At 39.1% G+C, this 19,777-nt stretch overlaps 1 protein-coding gene across 3 annotated transcripts in view; it reads right to left on the minus strand.

Moving 5' to 3' along the window:
• The window catches only part of pde8b (phosphodiesterase 8B), a 51,825-nt gene that overhangs the window by 9,814 nt on the left and 22,234 nt on the right, over positions 1–19,777 (minus strand). For all 3 annotated transcript variants that reach the window (XM_040007278.1, XM_040007277.1, XM_040007279.1), the window contains exons 3-21: positions 17,308–17,498; positions 15,755–15,814; positions 13,705–13,762; positions 13,332–13,420; positions 13,122–13,200; positions 12,547–12,687; positions 12,371–12,459; positions 12,236–12,290; positions 8,743–8,794; positions 7,611–7,688; positions 6,839–6,915; positions 6,075–6,239; positions 4,556–4,601; positions 3,678–3,807; positions 3,297–3,495; positions 2,398–2,615; positions 2,128–2,266; positions 1,309–1,476; positions 985–1,114 (exon numbers count right to left, since the gene is read on the minus strand). In XM_040007278.1, the coding sequence (XP_039863212.1) occupies positions 985–1,114; positions 1,309–1,476; positions 2,128–2,266; positions 2,398–2,615; positions 3,297–3,495; positions 3,678–3,807; positions 4,556–4,601; positions 6,075–6,239; positions 6,839–6,915; positions 7,611–7,688; positions 8,743–8,794; positions 12,236–12,290; positions 12,371–12,459; positions 12,547–12,687; positions 13,122–13,200; positions 13,332–13,420; positions 13,705–13,762; positions 15,755–15,814; positions 17,308–17,498 (2,164 nt within the window). The remainder of the gene's footprint in view (positions 1–984; positions 1,115–1,308; positions 1,477–2,127; positions 2,267–2,397; positions 2,616–3,296; positions 3,496–3,677; positions 3,808–4,555; positions 4,602–6,074; positions 6,240–6,838; positions 6,916–7,610; positions 7,689–8,742; positions 8,795–12,235; positions 12,291–12,370; positions 12,460–12,546; positions 12,688–13,121; positions 13,201–13,331; positions 13,421–13,704; positions 13,763–15,754; positions 15,815–17,307; positions 17,499–19,777) is intronic.

A 19,777-nucleotide genomic window follows, 5' to 3' on the forward strand; every position in this document is an offset into this window, starting at 1 on the left:
CTTTCAGAATCATCTCCTTGCCTCACCTGCCTGCCCTCCTGCCCTTGCACCACCTCGGGACCTTCACCGCTCAGGACAGCTGCCACACACCACCAAACCCACCTGGACCGCACCACCTCTCCTTCAACACTTCCATCTCCCACCTGCACATACGTACCTAATCACCAGCCAGCTGCCGTTGCTTTCTTGGACCTGTCCCCTTGCTTATCCCTCTCCCCAAGACCCTCACGCCCCATAAGTCAAGCCTTAAGTCAGGTACTATCGTAAACGTCATTTTTGTGCTAGTTAATAAACCTTTGTTAAACCCTTTCCTCAGCCTCCACTTTGGGTTTTCTGCACGTGGGTTTGATTTTTGGTACTCGGCCTCCGGCCGTTTTGTGACATTTTAAATGGTGGTCTATGAACCAGTCAGCAACTGTCCAGCTTATATTACTAGTTTTTAACTTTGTCATAGTCTTTATTTTGCAATCTGAGCAAATCTCACCAGTTTCTGTTGATGACAGTGTTGTCGGGAATGCATTTTCTTTTTATCAATCTCACATCCACAGAATGTATTTAGAAACAAGAGAACAAGACTGCTTGGACTAACAGAAGCAGGCTGGTAACTTTAGGACATTTAGTAAAGATTGCAGTCACATGTAGAATGTGAAACAATTATCACTTCAAGAGAAAAGATGTGAAAGATCATTTGGGAAATGGTCTGAGTGAAAGCATTAGAGGAATCCTTAGCAAGCAAATGGCTTCTTATAGAACAACAGTTACTTTTGTTCTGTGAAAGTAAACATTTAAACTTGTTAAGCAGCAAGTCCCAATCTATGATTTATGATCCTGACCTTTTAGCTGCACAGTCAGACTTAATATGTGTGCAAATATAATACTCCACTCTATTGAAATGGAAACAAAGAAGAAAATGACTAAGAAGACTGCGTGGAAAACCACCCCTGAGAGAGAAACACAGAACACAGTTGAATTTTTTGCTCTTACCATCCCAGGCGTCAAACATATCAGTGATGAAGTAGTCTATGAAGGAAATCTGAGATTTGGGGACACTGCAGGTGTTCCTGTCGAAAACGGGCATCACCACTGGCAGCCCTTGTCTCTTCTCCTCATCTGTCTGCAGGGAAACACACATAATTCAATAAACAGGGAGCTTAGACGGCAGGAGGCCATTTATCTAATAAAGTATGCAAAGTGATTAAGCAAAAACAAATAAAATTAAATGAACAGTTGACTATCTTCACAGTAATGATTCTGTTCTAAGCTTTAAACCCGCTATTAAACTAAGCTGTTTTACTGATGCTCCCACACCTGTGCAAAGTACTCCTCAGAGATCCGTCCAGCCCACTCGATGCAGAGCTCGAGTGGTCTGCAGGGGTTTGCCACATCTGCACACTTGATCAGCATCCTCTTTATCAGCAGACGATTCTCTGGAGAGTTTCTGATGTTGGCCTGACCCTCACAGTCACTGTTCACGCTCTGTGGGAAAGACACAGCAGATATAACCATCTGGGACATCCAGAAAAATGAAGGACATAAGACACACAAACACATATACTGAGACATATAGTCTCATCACATATCTGTTTTGTAACTCTGATTTCTAATAACTTCCTGGAACGTTTCCTGGAAAGAGCTAATGTGGAACCATTTGTATTATTTGCAAAAAAAAAGAAAAAGAAAAAGAAAAGTAAACCAAACAGGAAGTGTTGCTCTTTTTCTCCCCAGGCCTTCATCCTTCGGCAGACTAAGCAAACTACTGCTGAGCAGTTAATCAAATTTTAATCTCAGTCACAGTTTCCCCCTCCAGTATTCAATGCATGAGGTTTTGGGAGTTTTTGCAGCAAAGGAATGATACAAATTAAAACTAATCAAATTTAAAATTGATATTTCATTTCTTGTCCTTCAATAAACACTCCAGTTTCAAAGATTAGAACATTCTGGCTACAATGAGTTCATATTTCAGGCTTTATGGGGTTAACACATATATAATAGTCGAGATAAAACAATTAATTACAACAATTAATAATTCTTTCTTTTAAAAAGTTTATTACATTCAGTATTTTTCCAAAATGTATACACCTTATTATTTGCTCTTACTGAGTGTCTCTGAAGCTATCTGACACTTACACTCGTGCTGGTCTCCTCTATGGCAGCCATTGGCTTGTTGATACTGTTCACAAATTTGCTGACGTGCTCAAAGTGTCTGGTCATCTCTGTGGCCAGCACCATGTCTATGATGGCCTGTCGCAGCGTTCGGAACTGAGTCCTGTATGCAAAGGGTAAAATAAAATCAGCATCTATTCACATTCTGCATTGTTGCTGCATGCTAATGTAAATCAGCTGTGACTAAGAAGAAAACAAAAAGAAAAAAAAAGCAGGTGTGCTGCTTCTACTGACCTGTCGATGTTCTTGAAAATGTTGCTCTTGCTGTCACGGACAGTGAGCTGGAAGGCGAGGGCTGCGTGGTGGCTCTCCAGAACGGCCGTGTCATTGTAGAGTATGGCCAGTTCACTACCTGCATTACACAAGAAGGAGTTGGTCCTGCCTGGGTGGTCCACATCGTGGACTGCTGCGGCTATCAGTGCTGCCACCTCATCCAGCTGGTCCAGACTGCTCTGAAGAAAACAGTGGAAACAAAAGGCCACATAAGTACTGGACTGCTCTGCATATATGGATGCAAGAACTTGCTGGAATAGGTCCTGGCATCTCTGTTTAGATTGCTCCCCTCGTGTTCCAAAACCAGTAGCAGAAAATGATGGATGGATGGATTTCATTTAATCTATATAATGAATACTATATCTGTATTGCACGATGCTATATGAGGCTTTTTTCAGTTGCAATTGCAAATAAAATAAAAAAGTGAATTTAAATCCATCCACCATCATTTTCTGCTGCTTATCTGGTTTTAGAACACAAGGGGTGCCGTAAACAGAGACGCCCAGTCCTATTCCAGTTCATCTGTATGTGTATCCCAGCTTTTTTGGAATTAGGATTGTACAATGAATCGTATTCAGATCTTTTGCTTGTGTTCCTTTTAATAAATGCTGGTATGCAAACATATCTAGAGTTTTTTTTAATAATATGCACAAGCAAACAACATCTTCTATCAACAGTATCATTACATTTTCTTGTTATTAGCATAACATGTTTTTTGGGTGTATTTTTGGTATATTTTACCTTAATAAACCTAAATATATAATTCATTAAATGTGTATATATTATTTAGTATCTCCTGTTTTAGATTTATCATTCTCATGCGCCGCTCACTCAGTTTATATGTGTGCTTTTCTTCTAACCTTGACTCTCTCTTTGCGTAGGAAGTAGGCTGTAGCGTGCAGCACATCTGCAGCGTGTGTGGAATTGTGGTAGGAGTTAGAGGAGTGGTAGCTGGCCTCAATGAGCTGCAGCCAGGAGCGCAGTGTAGCCTCCGAGCAGTTTAAGAACTCACACACTCCAAAACTTGTGCAAATCTTCAGGCCTAGGTACGTCAGTGGTCTGCAGGGGATCACACAAAGGACTGGATGAATATGCGTGGAACAGGTTAAAGTAAGAAAAATGCAGCAAAACAGATCACTACTGGATAACGAAATGAATTGAAGCCAATAAGCATATGTAGCTTTTTCGAATCCAAGGAATTTGATATTGTTTGGACTCTCTGGATTATATCATCTTTGTACCTTTTGTGTGTAGCTGCCTCCAGCTCCAGGATGTTGAACTCCCAGCACTCCTCATCATTCAGCATTTCAGCGATGTTTGGAGGAACATCATTCAAAGTGACTGGGATAGCCAGCTGGCTCTGACTCATGTCTAATAGACACACACACACACACACACACAAACATAAAAATGTCACCATAAAAAGACCAAAGAACTATTGTACCTGTGTTGGCTCTGTAATATTTATACCAATAGCTATAGCTAATTGTTCTGAAAATGTAAAGACTGTGGTAGCAATACAGTGTGCAATAAAATTATTTAGAGAAGTGAAGGAGCACCGGTGGTGTTGCAGTTACACTTACAAAGACACAGCTTTCAACATAATGACAAATTAGACCATATCTCAGAAAATTGACTCTTGCTTTGGGTCATCTCTCAGTTAAGTGCTCTTGTGACTGTAGTCATTATAATGGGGTTATGTAATAAACTGAGATGGAAAAATACACACTGTACAATGTTACAAGAACATTGCGACTCTTTCATCCTGCCAACAACTTCAAACTTAATATTTATTCAAGGGATTCCATCAAGATAACAGACCACATTCAACACCCAAAAGGCAACACCCAAACATATCTCTAGTCCCACATGTTTTTAACCTAATGCTTCATTAACAGCTAGCTACTATGAAGTTATTGCCCCGGTGTTGCCAATATAGTTATACATACATTTAAATATTTACATAATGCACAGGATTATTGTGCAATATATATTGATTTTTCACCCCCTTGTTGTGGATATTCACTCATGAAAACACACCAGTGTGCAATAGTACCCACTGTATTCCTCTGTTTCTTTTTCTTTGTTGCCATTGATATTACAGTGCATTAAAACTTACTTTTGCAGAAAACATATTCATTCCCAGAGAGTCTGCGCAGCCCATCCTGGAGGGAAAAAAATGAAGAAAATGATTTTTTGAAAATGATTTTGTTTCTTGAGACAGACAGTGAGCCTATTATTCTTAACATCTGACTATTCCATTAGAACCCCAAAACAAATAATGTGGTAGTCTTGCTCAATATTTCAACTTGCACACACAGTGCAACAAACTGGAGTGAAAGATGCATTTATTGGGGAGAGTTGGTGGATTAACTAAGCATCAAAATAAACCCAACATGGAAGACAAGAAAACTGCTGTTCTCTAACTGACCACTCGAGTCTGCTTCCAAAAGTGAGCCACTCCCCACAGAGATGGTGAAACAAGTAAAACTTCCAAGGAGAGAAAGCTTTTTAAAACTTTATTTTGCAGAGTTTCTTTTGTAGTTGTGCCTCTGTATACCATTAAAAGTGTGTTTCAATTATTGTAATTCAGTGCAGCGCTTTAACCAATGGAGTTTAAAAGTACTGCATTAACTGTTTAGTTTAGATATTTTTATATACAGTACCCCATCATCAGAAAGGCACTTTCTGAAGCTGATTTTGAGTGTTGAACTTGCATTTGGTGTCTTTGCACTGGAACTCTTAACTATAAGGTCCACAGAGATATTGATGCAAGTGAAGGAGGCCATAATTAAGCAGTGGAACTAAAATAAACCCATCAGAGAGATAGTAAGAATTTTTGATGTGGCCAAATCAACAATCTGGTATATTTTTTAAAAGAATGAATGCACAGCAACACTAAAAGACAACTAAAGGGGATAATTAAAGAATTATGTTCTTGGTTAAGACAAACCTCTTGACAAGAAGACTTTTGTCAAGACTCAAAGTCTTTAATCAAGAGACGCCTTCATAAACGGACATACAGTGTTTACAACAAGGTGCAAACCACTGGTTACTTTCAAGAACAAGAAGGCCAGATAAGACTTTGTCAGAAAGAGCCTGTTTTGAAAAAACTTCTTTGGAGAGATGAATACAAGATGAGCCTGAAGGATGAGCCTGAACCATAACAATAGGAGGAGAAAAGTAGAGCTGGTATCTCCTTTACCATCACATTGTCACTGAATTGATGTACTTTTGGTAGTTACTAGAAAACACAGCAGATCTATACTGCGGAGAAAAAATCATACATTAAACAATTTGACTGATAGACTGCATCAGCGGTCTATAATATTGCTGCTGGAACCTAAAACTTGCTTTCAAAACAGAAATGTATGCGTGCAGTGACTCACCTCATAGTTGGGCTTATTCAACAAATTCAAATTAAATAAAAACTGTTGGCAGTACAAAAACACAAGCGTGATTGCTGAAGGCAAACATTTCTCGGCTGAATGAAAATACCTTTTTATATTTTATATGCATGAGGTAACAGTTTTACACTGTGATTAAAAACAGCCTGTTTCTTATGTCTCCTTATAAAGTGTTTCAGGCATCTCAACTTATGAACCAATGTTTAAGTACGTATACTAACTAATTCTTACACTCATAAGCCCGCCAACCAGGTCGCTTGTGTGTGGGTCATCTTCTTTGGAGGCAAGCTGAGGGGAGTAGAGCTCAGTGGTCCTCAGGATCTCCAACACACGGTCCAGAGCTTCGGCTACCGTTACTGGACTGCTCTCCTGAGCTGCATTGATGATGTTTATTACCTGGGAAAGAGGGAAAAGAGTAGCCAGTTAGCAGTTAGCACTTCCTGTTATTGCTGTGAAAGGTGGTCCCTCAAGCTACTAAATGCTTGATATGTTAGATATTATAAATGTGTCCAAACACTTCCAGTTTGTTCCTGAGTCACTTGGACAACAGCCACAACAGTGAAAAACATTATGAAGTCACAATAAAGCTGACTTTGGAAATAAAATGCCACTATTTTACTTTTTCACAAACGGAGGTTTCATTTTATTTGTGTACAATGCTGTCATCAAAAGAGTATGAAATTTAAAGAGTTATAACCAAGAAAAAAAAAGTGTTTTCGGAGCTTCAGTGACCTTTAACAGGTTAAGTCTTCTAAGTTCTTTGTTGAGTCATTGTGACTTCTTGTAATGAAAAAAAAAAAAAAACCCAAAACAGATGGATGAACGTACATGCTGAGGGCTGGACAGACAACCCACAAACGTATTGTCTCTGGCATCGAAGGATAAAAACACACTGCAAGTTGTGACTTCTGGTCATTTTTACATAGCATTTGCTTTGGTACATTTAAGGTTTATTTTACTGTAAATGATTAACTCCACTGCTTAAAGCAGCATACCTTTGTTATTGGAGCCTCAATGGTCATAGAATGAATCCTGGCCACAGAAGAGTATCTTCGATTTTGTAAACTGGGAGCTGCAATGTAGAAAACATTATGGTATTGGTATTGTGATCACTATATTATGGCTTGTGGATTATCAGTAGTAATAACACGATTTTGGCTTTCATCAAAATGCTCATGAATGAAAGAGATAAAAAAGAGCAAGAGAAAATATTTTGAGGGTGAGCAGAGGAGAAGCAGCATGCAGCTGAGATAACTTAAAATAGCAGCTGCGTCAAAGTGAGTTGAAGAGGGAGGTATGCATGTTATCAGCCCTCAACATCTCTCTGTACGATCTCTTTAGTTCAAGCACCTACCATAACACAGTCTGACTCACTCTCTCATTCGCTATCTCCAATCATTCCTTCATTCTTTCTTTCTTTGCCCACTCCTATTTTGTGTTCTCCTTTGCTTTATTCACATTTTTTTTATTATGTTCAATCTCCTACGGTTGTTTTGTGTTCAAACATCTTCTTCAGATATTTAGCTGTAGACCATGGCTCCCGTTACATTGTGTTGTTTAGTTAGCGCTCCACACTTGCCGTACATCAGGATTGGGGCCTGTTTTGTTTATCTTCTCCTCATTATAATCTTAACTGTTATCAGCTTTAGCCAAGCCAATTGAAAATATGTTTAGATGTCTGGTTGTGCTTTTGGAGTGGCGCAAACTAGAGTTGTACCAATTTAAACAGAGACTCAAAAACATAAAACACATTTTAAATATCCTTACCGTCACTACTACGGGAGCTCACCGATCGGTCGTCCATCGAATCTTTTCTTCTGTCTCGGTGTCGTAGAGAATAGCACTCTGCGGATGGAAGTAATGCATGTAATACTATCAAGTAATTTCATCTTTGAGAATAATAACAAACGTGGACTTGTTTACTTTGGTGACCCCCTTACAATATCCACTGACATTTAAAGAGAGCATGGATAGGACAGCGGAATTTAACAAAGTAGATTTACTCAAGGGCTTAGCTCGAGTACAATTTAATGTACTTGTAGCTTGTTTAAAGTTTACTGTTATTCAGCATTCTGCTTCAACTCCATTGCATTTACAGTGTTTTACTTTATACTCCATCACATTTATTTTAAAGCTAAAGCTACTTAACAGTCTGCAGTCTTAAATACTGGAAATAAGTTTACCCAGCAGTTAATAAGTACTTTAAATCATCTGCATGTGCAACATTAAAATGAAATACGCATTAATGAACCAAAAATTATTAAACCAACAGTGCCATTTATATATTCTGCATAGATAATACTTTTGCTTTAGCTGCTTGATTTGATTTAATTTAATACACTTAACAGCCACTTTACTAGATACACTTTACTAGTACTGGGTTGGATCCCCTTTTTCCTTCAGAACTGCTTTAATTCTTTGTGACAAAGATTCGACAAGGTGCAGAAAACAGTCCTCAAAAATTCTGCTCCACATGCATTTGCTTTATGTTTGTTGGCTACACATCCATGATGTAAAACGGTTGGTTATAGAATACCTTTGGGATGCGGTGAAACGGGAGTTCTCTATCATATCGAGACTATCTCTCCACTCGGAATATGTGACATTCTCTCACTCAGAGAACCAAGGTTACAATGCCTTATGCATTTGAGTACAGCCCGCTGTCATATTCAAGAAACCAGTTTGAGATGATCCATCCTATTTTCTCATTGTCAGACCATTGTGGATGAACCCTGCTTTAGAACTCTATAATTTACCTTCTCCAAATGGAGCCTATCCGAAAATAATTCCATATCATTCTATATTTATCTATTAGTTCTACTTGCGAGAACCATAAAATACACCTCTGCAATTAAGAGATAAAGGAACTGTAAAAGAAAAAAAAAATGTTGCAAGATACCTGAGTGAGAATGTTCTCCGCTGTATCTCTCCTCCTTGTTGAACTTGTGGAGCTGGTGGACAGAGAGCAAGAGATGATTAAAATTTAGGTGTGCACTGTGGATATGCATTTACTGTGATGGATATAATCAGATGCATTTGGTGCTAAAGCAAAATGCTGGATTTATTTTAACATTCTTTATATTTTTAAGAATTTGTTCCAATGTTATTTCAGCCTTCTGTATCATTGTTAAGATATAGCAGTCTATAAAAATTATTGATTTAGGCAAAGGAACTGCAAGGAATATACAGGTTTGTATTACTATAACAGAGCATTGTGAATACAACCTATGTATGACTGGAGAATTCAGTATGACTATGAATACAGTATTAAAGTCGTTAAGTAAGTAAAGTGGATAGCCTGCAAAGTGATCCAGTGTGTTACCAACGTGTTTGATCAGAATGGATTTATGTAGTATATAAAAATGGCATATCATAAAATGTATGTCTGCAGGACAAGATCTTAATAAACATAAACCCACCCTGTCTCTGTATCAGTGACATAGCACTTCTTAATTCAAAGACTAAAAACTAGTAACTACTTAGCATGTTAACACACACTATAGGCTCAAGCACAGTGACACTAGCAGTATGCTAATTGCATTTGATTCTTTATATAGTGATATTTATACAATTCTTATGAGTCAAGCTAATGGTAACATACATTTCAATGCACTAAATCATAGATTCATTTATTTTTTAAAAAGTTAAGAAATTTGTGTTTGGTGGATTATTTCTTTATTGTAAGAGTGCTTCTTGGGAATAAATTTTATTTCCATTGGAAAACCGGTTTATTTCCTTGTAAGTAAAATACATCTGTGGGTGGGGACAACAGAGTTGTGCCCATTAAGAACTTGCAAAATGTCCTCTGCCAATGCTAAGCAGCTTATTCTGTTATTTTCTTTTTTCTGCTAAGGTCACGTGTGGGAGTTCCCTGCTCATGCCCTGAAGCTCTTGGTAAACGGTTTTCATGCTGATGTTAAAGGAGTCTGAAGTCTGCACACTGATGGAATTTTTTTTTTCGCTGTGCACTTCTTTGCACTCAGCAACTTTACATGGTCTGCTACTTTGTGGCTCAGGTGCTGTGGTTCCCAAATGTTTCCACTTTGCAATAATGTCTCTTAAGGTTGATTATGGAATATCTAGGAAGGAAGGAATTTCATGAACTGACCCAGTACACAAATGTTTGGAAAGGCAGAACTCATGGCTATGAGCTTTTGTGTATTTTAAACTTGTTTGCTGTGTCTGCCTTTTTCTTAAAATATATGTGTGTTTGCATGCATATATTTAATACAGCATATTTATATAGGTAACAATTTGCATGGTACATCCTGTTAGTCACACTCAGGTTCTTCAGATGGGTAGAGCCTCTAATCAGGTTAAGAAGATTTTCCTTACCCAGTGACTCACTGCACCTATGCAACTTGCTGACAGCGCAACCTGCATGTTTATGCAATCATTTATGCATGTATACAAACACTGTCTATAACTGTAAATCATTTTTACATATTTAGGAAAATCCATTTCAATCTCATAGAATTGGTTAGTTGGTCTTTCTTTATACCCCCTTTGCTTAAAGTTGCTATTAGGCATTGAGTGTGTCTCATACTGAGTAAATAGGATTAAGACAGTGTAAACATGTCTAATGACATGCAAAGTTTCCAGATTTAACTGGCTACAATTTAATGTTCTTCTTGGGCTGCAAAGCACAAGCAGACATCTTTTAAATTGGCTTGGCTAAAGCTTGTAATAGTTGAGATTATAATGAGGGGAAAGACAAACAAAACTGACCCAAAACCTGCTGTAAGTCTGGAGTGCTAACTAAACAACACAATGAAACGGAAACCATGGTCTACAGCCAAACATCTGGGTGGGAAAAGATGAGGAGTAATGTGGGGCTTTAAGTGCTCAGAGGAAAAGATCTTAAGCGAGGATCCAATGTCACATAAATGGTATCCTGAAATGGCCTTCGTGGCCTTGGGTTGTCAAATAGATAATCTCAGTGAAGATGTACTACATGCCTCGGGTCATGATTTAGTTCTAGAGAGCCATCAAAAGCTAAACCTTTGTTGCTTCTTTGCATCAATTCCTTATGGTAATTTGTGGTAAAAAATGAATAAAATCTAGAAATGACACTGTGATAATACCATCCAGTTTGACACTGCACATTTTAGGTTGTGGGGGATGACTAGAATCGGATCAGTCGCTGCCATGCCTAAGGATTCCCAGCCCCGACAAGCAGGAATGAGTGCCATTTGGCTTTGGCAGTCAAATGTCAGTGGCTGACTCACCTTATGCACACACGATGAAAGAGAGCAATGAGCTAAACCTAGTGCCTGTGCAGCTTTGCCCAGGGTATAAATAGCCTTGGTGCCTGGCTGCTCGCCTTCCTTAGGCCTTAGTGGGAGATCCTGGTGCTTAGTTGTAGCTTAGCATAGTATGACGTTATTGGCTGGGAACCCAGCTGAGCGTAGCGGCACCTGCTTCAGAGTAGCTGTGCATGGTGCTCAATAGTGCTGGAAGCCTGTGAGCCCACATGTTTTGTTGAGGTATTGAAGTAAATCTGACACTTTAGCCTACAGATCATTTGAAGCATTTATATAGATGTAACTGCCAGCAGAGTTTGCAATCAGTGACTAAGTGCAGTTTGGACTCAGTGGTATATTTCATCACCAGACTTGATTGGGCCAAAAAGCACTGCAGCATTAGCGCTGCTGATAGTTTGACATTTGTTTAAGCTCCACAACACAAATAATATTTTGTAGCTGCCCGTTTTCTTCTTCTTCTTCTGTTTTTAACTACAAGCACCTGCACGTAGGAGCTGAATATTTTTCATTTAGGGATGGGTAATAACCAAACACAAGAATATGATTTTTTTTTTCAACAATATGACTTTGTTGTTGAAATTGTTCTTGTCTCCTCACCCCCAACTTGGTTGCGGCAGATAGCTGCCGCTTTCTGAGTCTGGTTCTGTTGGGAGGTTTCTTCCTGTTACAAGGGAGTTTTTCTTCCCACTGTTGCCAATTGCTTGCTCATAGGTGGTTGTTATTGTGATTTGGCACTACATCAATATATTAGAACTGAATCATTTAAAGATGTGGCTATAGCAAAACCCAACCAAAACCCTAAGTAAGCAAAGAAAGAGAGTCCCACATTAGAATCCTTAAGTACCTGAATGAGTAAATATTTGATTAAAACCTTTAACTTCTAGTTGTTATTGCCGAAGCTCCTGTTTCACTCCTTGTATAATGACCTCTCCTTTGCCAAGGTTTGTACAATTAGCTTCTACACTAAGTACAGTATTATTAAAGAATTAGCCATGCCTCACCCATACTAAAATTCAGATTGGTATTTCTTTTTTGCAGTGTTAGTGACAAACTGATGGAAATGATTGTCCCTGCCTTGGGTGGAAGGAAACTTTTCAGAGTAAACGATCAGATGATCATTTCACCAACCTGATTGTTGTTGTCAATATGCGGTCTCTTGATGGCTACAAAATGTCGAATTTTCCTGTGGGAAGAGGACAGGAATCAGAGATTTCTTTCTAGGAGCTGTACACTAACAACGTTCGCTTGTTTAACTTGGCTTACCCTCCTTGGCCGATGACTGGTGTTATCCTCACATGCTGTTGTATACTGTCCCCTGATTTCTTTCTGGCATAATAAATGCCCTGCCATTCCTTCAGAGACGACAGGCCAGTCAGGGTATGAAATGCTGTCAGATCTCACAGATAGGTTGGATGGAGATGAATGGGTACAGGACTGACCTTTCCTTTTTTGATACAGTTGTTGATGGTGTCCAGCAGATCAGCTCTGTTCTTGTCACTCTTGGGAAGTTCAGTCAGTTCTTTCCCGATCAATTCCCCTTTGTGATAGCCCATCATCCGTTCAAATGCTGGATTCACGTACTGTGAAATAACCACAAAACTATTAGATTAAAGGAAAAAGTTGTATATTTTTCTTATTGTCCTCTTATGTCTAAATTTCCCTGATCACCTCTTCCCCATACAGAGGGGGAAAGGATAATCTGTCTATAAGGAGGTACATGTTGTTTTGCGGTGACTCGACTTCGACTTTTTTATGTAGCACATTGTTGTTAATGTATGTAAAATCTGTAAATGTGATGCTTTGTTGTGTTTCTATTTATTTCACAATTGCCGCGACCAAGACAAAAACTAAGAGAGACACAGTTTATATGTAAAGGTATTAAAGTCATACACAGTTTTTTTGGATTAACTACTTGAGGATGAAAGCCACAGATATTACACAAATACTCACTATCACTAGCTTTGTGATTTAAAGAAAAGCTTTTGCTGCGTTGGAAGGTGTGTAATATGTTTACCTGTATTATGTGGTCCTCACTGGTGATCTCCACAGCTTCTTGGCAGTGCTCCAAGGCAGTGAAGATGGAATTACAAGCCCTGTGGATGAATAAAGCCACCAGACTAAGAATTAGGAAAGTCAGTACCAAAGAACACTTACACAGTATATGTCTGTGCATGTTCACATAATTGCATGATATGATCTATGTGTCTTTGCCCTCCACTTGTACCTGAGTTTGAACTGGCAGCGCACCTCTCCATGCTCCATCTGTATGAGCTCATTATAGCATGCTGACACACTGTTGTTCTCCACAAACCTCTGGAGGCCAAACAAGGTTAAGTGACATTTGAAGGAGAGAAAGGGGGTGGAAAGATTGAATGAGTCAGTAGCAAATCGTATTGAAACCTCCAACGTCATTTTCACACCATTAAAAAACACGGACAATAAGTGCCTCTTTCAAAACTGGCAACACGCTGCTGTTTAAGTGTTTAAAATCTTTAGATGATCAATGAAACGCCTCAAGGAGAAACAAGCATAACACATTGAGGGCTGCATCTGATATAAACAAAGTTACAAGCACAGGCAAAAGTTGTTGGACGTACTCTGCTAAATCCAGCGCAGAGGAGAGGAAGAACAGATGGCTCTTCTTGGTCAGACGGTCTATACAGTGACAGAAAAGAATGATTACCATCTGCAACCACAATCATTTTTCAAAATCATGCTTGGAGTGGTCTGCTCAAACAATGAATGGAAAACTGTGCAGTTTAAACTCTCAAAAGTCAGTCAACTTTTTTTTTAAATATGAGTGATTGCATCCAAAATGAACAGCACCAATTGAAAACAACAATTGTTTCAATGGAGTTTGCAATGTAAGGTAAAGACTCTACAATAATATAGAGAAAATCCCCAAAATCTGACAACCCCCTATGAGCAAGCACTTGGCAACAGTGGTAAAGAAAAACTCCCTTTTAACAGGAAGAAGCCTCCGGCTGAACCAGGCTCAGGGGGGCGGAGCCATCTGCCGTGACTGGGTTGAGGGTGAGGAGACAAGAAGATTTTCAACAGCAAAGTCATATTATTGAAAAAAAAAAAAGTTCTTGCATTTGGTTGATACCCATCCTTTTTTAATAGACATTTCTTCTATTTTGAACAAACAATCTAAAAATCAAAAAGTAATACTAAATTATAACATCATCTTGCAACTGAAAATTTGTCTGTTTACCATGTGACCAGTGGCGGCTCCTGAAAAAAATCTCAGGGGGGGCAATTTTTATGATATCGACTAAAATGACCCATTTAATGAGTACATCAAACAACACAATTTTAATTTGTTGCTAGGTGATTAACTCATACAGTGATACCTCATGCCCACTAGATGGCAACACACAACAGAAAGCTTTCCTCTAGCTACATAAGTTACAGGTAGAAAGCGAAAGAAATTAGCATCCAGTAGCCTTTAAGCAAAAATGAATGTGTCCACTTACTCATTACTTAGGCTACATCAATCCAATGTTGTGTGGTGTAATCAAGCAACAATATAAAGCCGGCTGCATCATATAAATCAATATGCACAGCCTGTCAGCCACGACTTGCGCTGGAACCAACTCCGACAAAAAGTCCTGTTGTATGCTTTTGACTTCTCCTTCGTTGCCTGGGTTAGTTGAATTTCGGGCTTGTCAGGTCCCAACTCTTTAACTTGCAGTTTTTCTGCCATTGTCCTTCTGGCAAAAGGGTAGGTTAGAAGCGATCTAACCGAATTTGGGGGAGGCTGTGCCTCAACCGTTAACAATACCGCTGCCATCGTCTCTCTCTGACCTTATAGCTCACTTAGGCTACTGACTGAGGTAAAATTCTAGAACAGCAAATCTTCGCGCGTTTTCTGCAGGGGCGCAATTTTAAGCGCCCCCAAACCATTTAATTCAGCGACGCTGATAGGTCAAATATTTATTATTTTCCCCTGGCAACCATTTAATGATAGGCTATTTCGCTGCATATCAAGGGCGCTTTGACGAGCGCCCCAGAAGAAGAAAAACACCGTTTGTTGGTTGAACTTTAATGAGTCAGCTGGTGAAAATGTTAAAATACGCCTGGCTGTATATGGGCACACACATAGTAAAACTATCATTGATGAATTTTTAAAAAATATATATTTTTACTCCTCCACATTTGGGGGGGCGGAGCCCGAGCGCCCCCTATGGGCCAGCCGCCACTGCATGTGACTAAAATAAAATCCACCATCCAACCATAACCGTAGACAGGTTGCTGTTGACCTTGCAGATTTTAAGAGAATTATATAAAAATATATGAAAATATTTTGAGGAATAACTTTTTTTTTGGAAAGTGTTGGAATAATCGGTTGATGTGCTGATTTTCAAATTAAAAGTCTAGTTAAAAAATGAACCTGATAGAGTTCATGGTTGCTTAATATGGTTAAAAAAAGTGTAATGCTGTACATGAACCCAACATAGTAAGATAAAATGCCTTTGAAAGACTACCCCATTCAAAGGCATCCATACTAATGGGATACTGTAAACATCTGAAGTTTGTTTTGAAGTTGAGCCTTAAAGACCTTAAAGTCTTATGTGAATAATTTTCTAATTAATTATTAACACAGAATATTAAAATTTACAAAGAAGATTAACTCCGACTTACTTTTGTGGCACAACAGCTAGAATAACTGTGTTTTCAGAGGGCTTTGTGGCACGGATCATCCTGAAAATAACACAAATACAGATACAAAGTCAGCAGGAGTTCAGGAAAAGTGGCTTGGACTCATGTACAGGACAAACATGTGGACAGATTTGGGGGTTGATGTCATTGCCTCAAAAGGAGGACAGAACATTTCTGCGTTTTACACAGAAACACCAAACCAAACATGTACCTCAGAGGATTGGCCACAAAGCCACAAGGCCACTGGCAAAGCGTAAGGGAAAGGGGCCAGGAGGTGGAGGAGGAACGAGTATGCAGTGTTAGAGAATGAAAGCAGGAACAGAAGGAATGGATTATGGAAGAGATCCTCATGGTGGATAAGGACGGGAGGTGGAAAAGGCAAAAAAAAAAAAAAACACATTGAGGAAAGGAGCAAAGGAGGAAACAGGGAGGAGTTGCCAAACTGTGGTATTCTGGAGACGGGAGATAAATGGATCTGTTCCTTTACTTGAGGAAATAATGAAGCACTTAAAATAAATCACAAGAAAATATATGGGCACAGCTTTTTACTATAGGCCAATAACTAAAAGGTCTGGAGGAAAACTAAATCAAACACATAAGTAGTAGTCACTTGTCTTGGCTAAAAATAATATGGAATAAAGTTTTTCTTTAAATAGATGCCAAAAAATCGAAGGAACATCCAGCTTCGATTTATTTATTAAAACAAAGAATAAGCTGACTTGAAAACCTGAAAGTCATGTTATTTAAAAGAAGAAAATTGTAGAAATGTATCCAGAACACAGGACTACAGGTCGTTCTCAGTAAATAAATAAGTAAATGAATAAACAAATGCACACAACTCTATGAGCAGTAAGGATTTAACATCTGGCACAGGACTGGGAGTGAACGGGATCATTTCGCAGGCGCATATATTTTTGAAAAGCTCAGCCACGGCCACTTTGGACAAATGGGCAAAAAAAGCTTTTTCAGGCTTTTGGCTGATTTCATGTCAGCAAAGTGCAGACTCACTTTAGTGCCTGCTCAACTATGGCTTCCTATAACTTGGGAAGTCAAATATCTTGTACTTCCTTTTGGAGAAAAACTGAATAAAGGAATCTGTAAATATAACTTGGAGCATCAGGTTTCAAGTTGTAGACTTCTGTGTTGCTTTCAGTGAACACCAGATGGCACCAACCAGTTCTTCACAACAGAGTCCCAAAGCTATAGGAGCTTCAGTACTCACTGCTCCTTGCTATAACTTTTGACTGATGTAGTTTGATCTATATATTGCACATGATTACGTGCAAAAAGATGTGGATTTGGTTAAATCATTTCTTTGCTAGTATTTTTTTCTTTTTCAGTTTAAGGAGATGGTTTCCAAACATTAAAGAAGTATCAATATACTCTTAAATATGTAATACAACACCAAATTACTTCCTAAAATGTCTTCTCCCAGCTGCTGGGAGGAAACACTCTCAAAACATTCACTGAAGTGAAAATAGAGAAATTACAGAAAATATAGAACCAGTGACTCTGGTCATAAAGACTTCACTCACCGGCAAACAGCTTCAGGCTCAAAATAGCGTGAGTGACGTCCATCAATGATTATTATCTCATGGTGCTTGTCTAGGAAACATTCAACAGCAGACTCAGGCGTCCGTGCAATGTTGCACCTGAAACCAGCGCGGTCACAGGCCCACCAGAAGGCATCACTTTGGCTGTCCTCCTTTGCAAACACGAGCAAGACCTGGAGAGAGACAAGGAAATGGGCATGGGGGTAAGAGAGTACTTCTATTGCTGGGATAATTATAAAATAGATATTTCACTTTGCCTACTACTCAGACAGGACACTATTCAGAACAGCAGACCAAGAACATTTTATGTGCCGGTTACATTTTTCACAAGGTTACAGGACAAATGAGGCTACTGACATGTATCAGTGAATAGCAACAGGTACAAATTCTGGCTTAAATTATATCCACTCCTCCCTTTTTGTAGATTAACATAATGCACTGTTTATGGAGTAAGTAAGTAACTGGCTGCATGAAAGAAAAATTAAACAGCCTTATGTTGACGTAATGCAAAATTATTACGCTCAAATCCACAGTTTTAAATCCAAATCACTACTTAATCTACCATGCATATCTTTGGACTGTGGGAAGAAACATGTAGAACATGCAAATGGCAAACAGAGAGGCCCCACCCTAATGAAGAAACCAAAAAGCACGAAATACTGCTCGCATCAGGATCGCTGCCTAATGTTATTCTTACTGGAACCAAAAACAGCTCCTTCCTTTGCCTGTGCTTAAAATGTCAACAAATTTTATGAAATCCAGCCTGGTTGTTTCTTGTCTTTTGCTAAGAACAATCTATATATTATTATCATTATTTTATAAGGCTACGAAACATGACAGTACATAGAGAAACGGCTAAAAAAACAGAAACAATTTATTACCTTTAACATGCATTACTCATAAAATAAATGTGTTATTGTACCTTTAGGGATAGCCTTAGTGATGGCATGTCATGGGGGCAGTAACCTCTTAAGTCTTACCACTGTACCCTCTTTCAGGGTATTTATAATCTGGTGGTTTGCACACTGCAGGGGCTGGTCTTGGACCTCTGGTGTCAATTTTGTATCTTAATCTTGGGGTCTATCTCAGGAGCCTTTTACAGGCGACATGCAACAAAATGTACGGTACAGTCCACAGAGGTCGGCAGTTCATCACAGGACGAACACATGGAGGCTGCCTTTTCACATCCACACCTACATCTAATTTTAGAACCACCAATTACCCTAACATGCATGTTTTTGGACCGTAACAGGAAATCAGAAAAACAACCTCTCGGCACGGGAAGAACAAAGATCCTAGAGAGACTTTGCTTAGGAACATCTATCTGTTTGGCCCCTGAAATGGTTGTTCCCTTGAGGTCTAATAATGAGCCCTAAGGAGCATATTCATAGATGCACAGAAATCGAATTTTAACATTTCTGAGAAAGTAATATATAAGAATGTATCGGTCATTTGTCTCTAGTGATGGTTTTCATTTTGAAATTAGCACATAATGTTCCCTTAGTGTTCGTGTAGGCTTGACAAAACAGGAAGTTTATCTGGATGTAACGAAAAGCTAAAAAACCCTACTTCATTTGTAAAGCTTGCATAACTGGGTAAAGTAAAACATAGTATTACCACCTTTATTTGTTTTGTTAGTATAGCGATGTGAGTAAAATCAAAAACTGAGAAAAATAAACAGCGGGAAAATGGTCAACTGTGTCATCATCAGTCTTGATTTTCAGTCTCAGCTCTGTTGCTTTTTCTGGGTTGAGTTTTAATTTTCTCTCTGGCGATTTGTGGATTTCCTCCCAGAGTCCCAAGACACGCATGCAGCTTGGGAGAAATATTGGAAATTGTGTGTGCTCATCCGTGTGCTTGACTTTCCTTAGATAAGCTGGCAAACTGTGCATGGTGCCTCTCTATCTTTTGTTAAAAGCATGCTAGGAGAGTCTCCACCTGCCCGCCCTCCCCTCCCGATTCTGACTGGGGAAATTTAAAATGGATGAAATGAATAGCTGAATAACCGCCATCATGTAAACGTCATGGTAATGCCTTCTCCAAGAGGTGAATTACTGCTTTGACTGAAACTGAGCAGCGCAGAATCATGACAGACATGAAACCTGCAGAGTGAGGACATGTTTTAGATCCCACACTGTGTTTTGACCATGAACACACCAACCACCTTTGGTACAGTGGTGAGGAAACACAACATATACACGCAGGCAGCTGGACTGCAGCCAGAATCAACAGTACTCAGCTCTGCCTCGCAGCAGCATCACCTCCTGACTCCCTCTAAGGACAACAAAGGATAGAGTGACAGATAGAGTGCATGGAAGCACAGCAGAGAGAGGGGAAAGCTAATGAGTGAGTGGGTGAAATAAGCAGAAGGGAGTCCAAGTCATGATTCTCCACAGTAAAATCAGGCAGAGAGCATTTCAGAGTGTTCATATGTTGTCCTTCACAGGCAGCG

The sequence above is a fragment of the Simochromis diagramma genome, unplaced genomic scaffold (genome assembly GCF_900408965.1).
Source record: "Simochromis diagramma unplaced genomic scaffold, fSimDia1.1 OVJJ01000682.1, whole genome shotgun sequence".
Classification (NCBI taxonomy): domain Eukaryota; kingdom Metazoa; phylum Chordata; class Actinopteri; order Cichliformes; family Cichlidae; genus Simochromis; species Simochromis diagramma.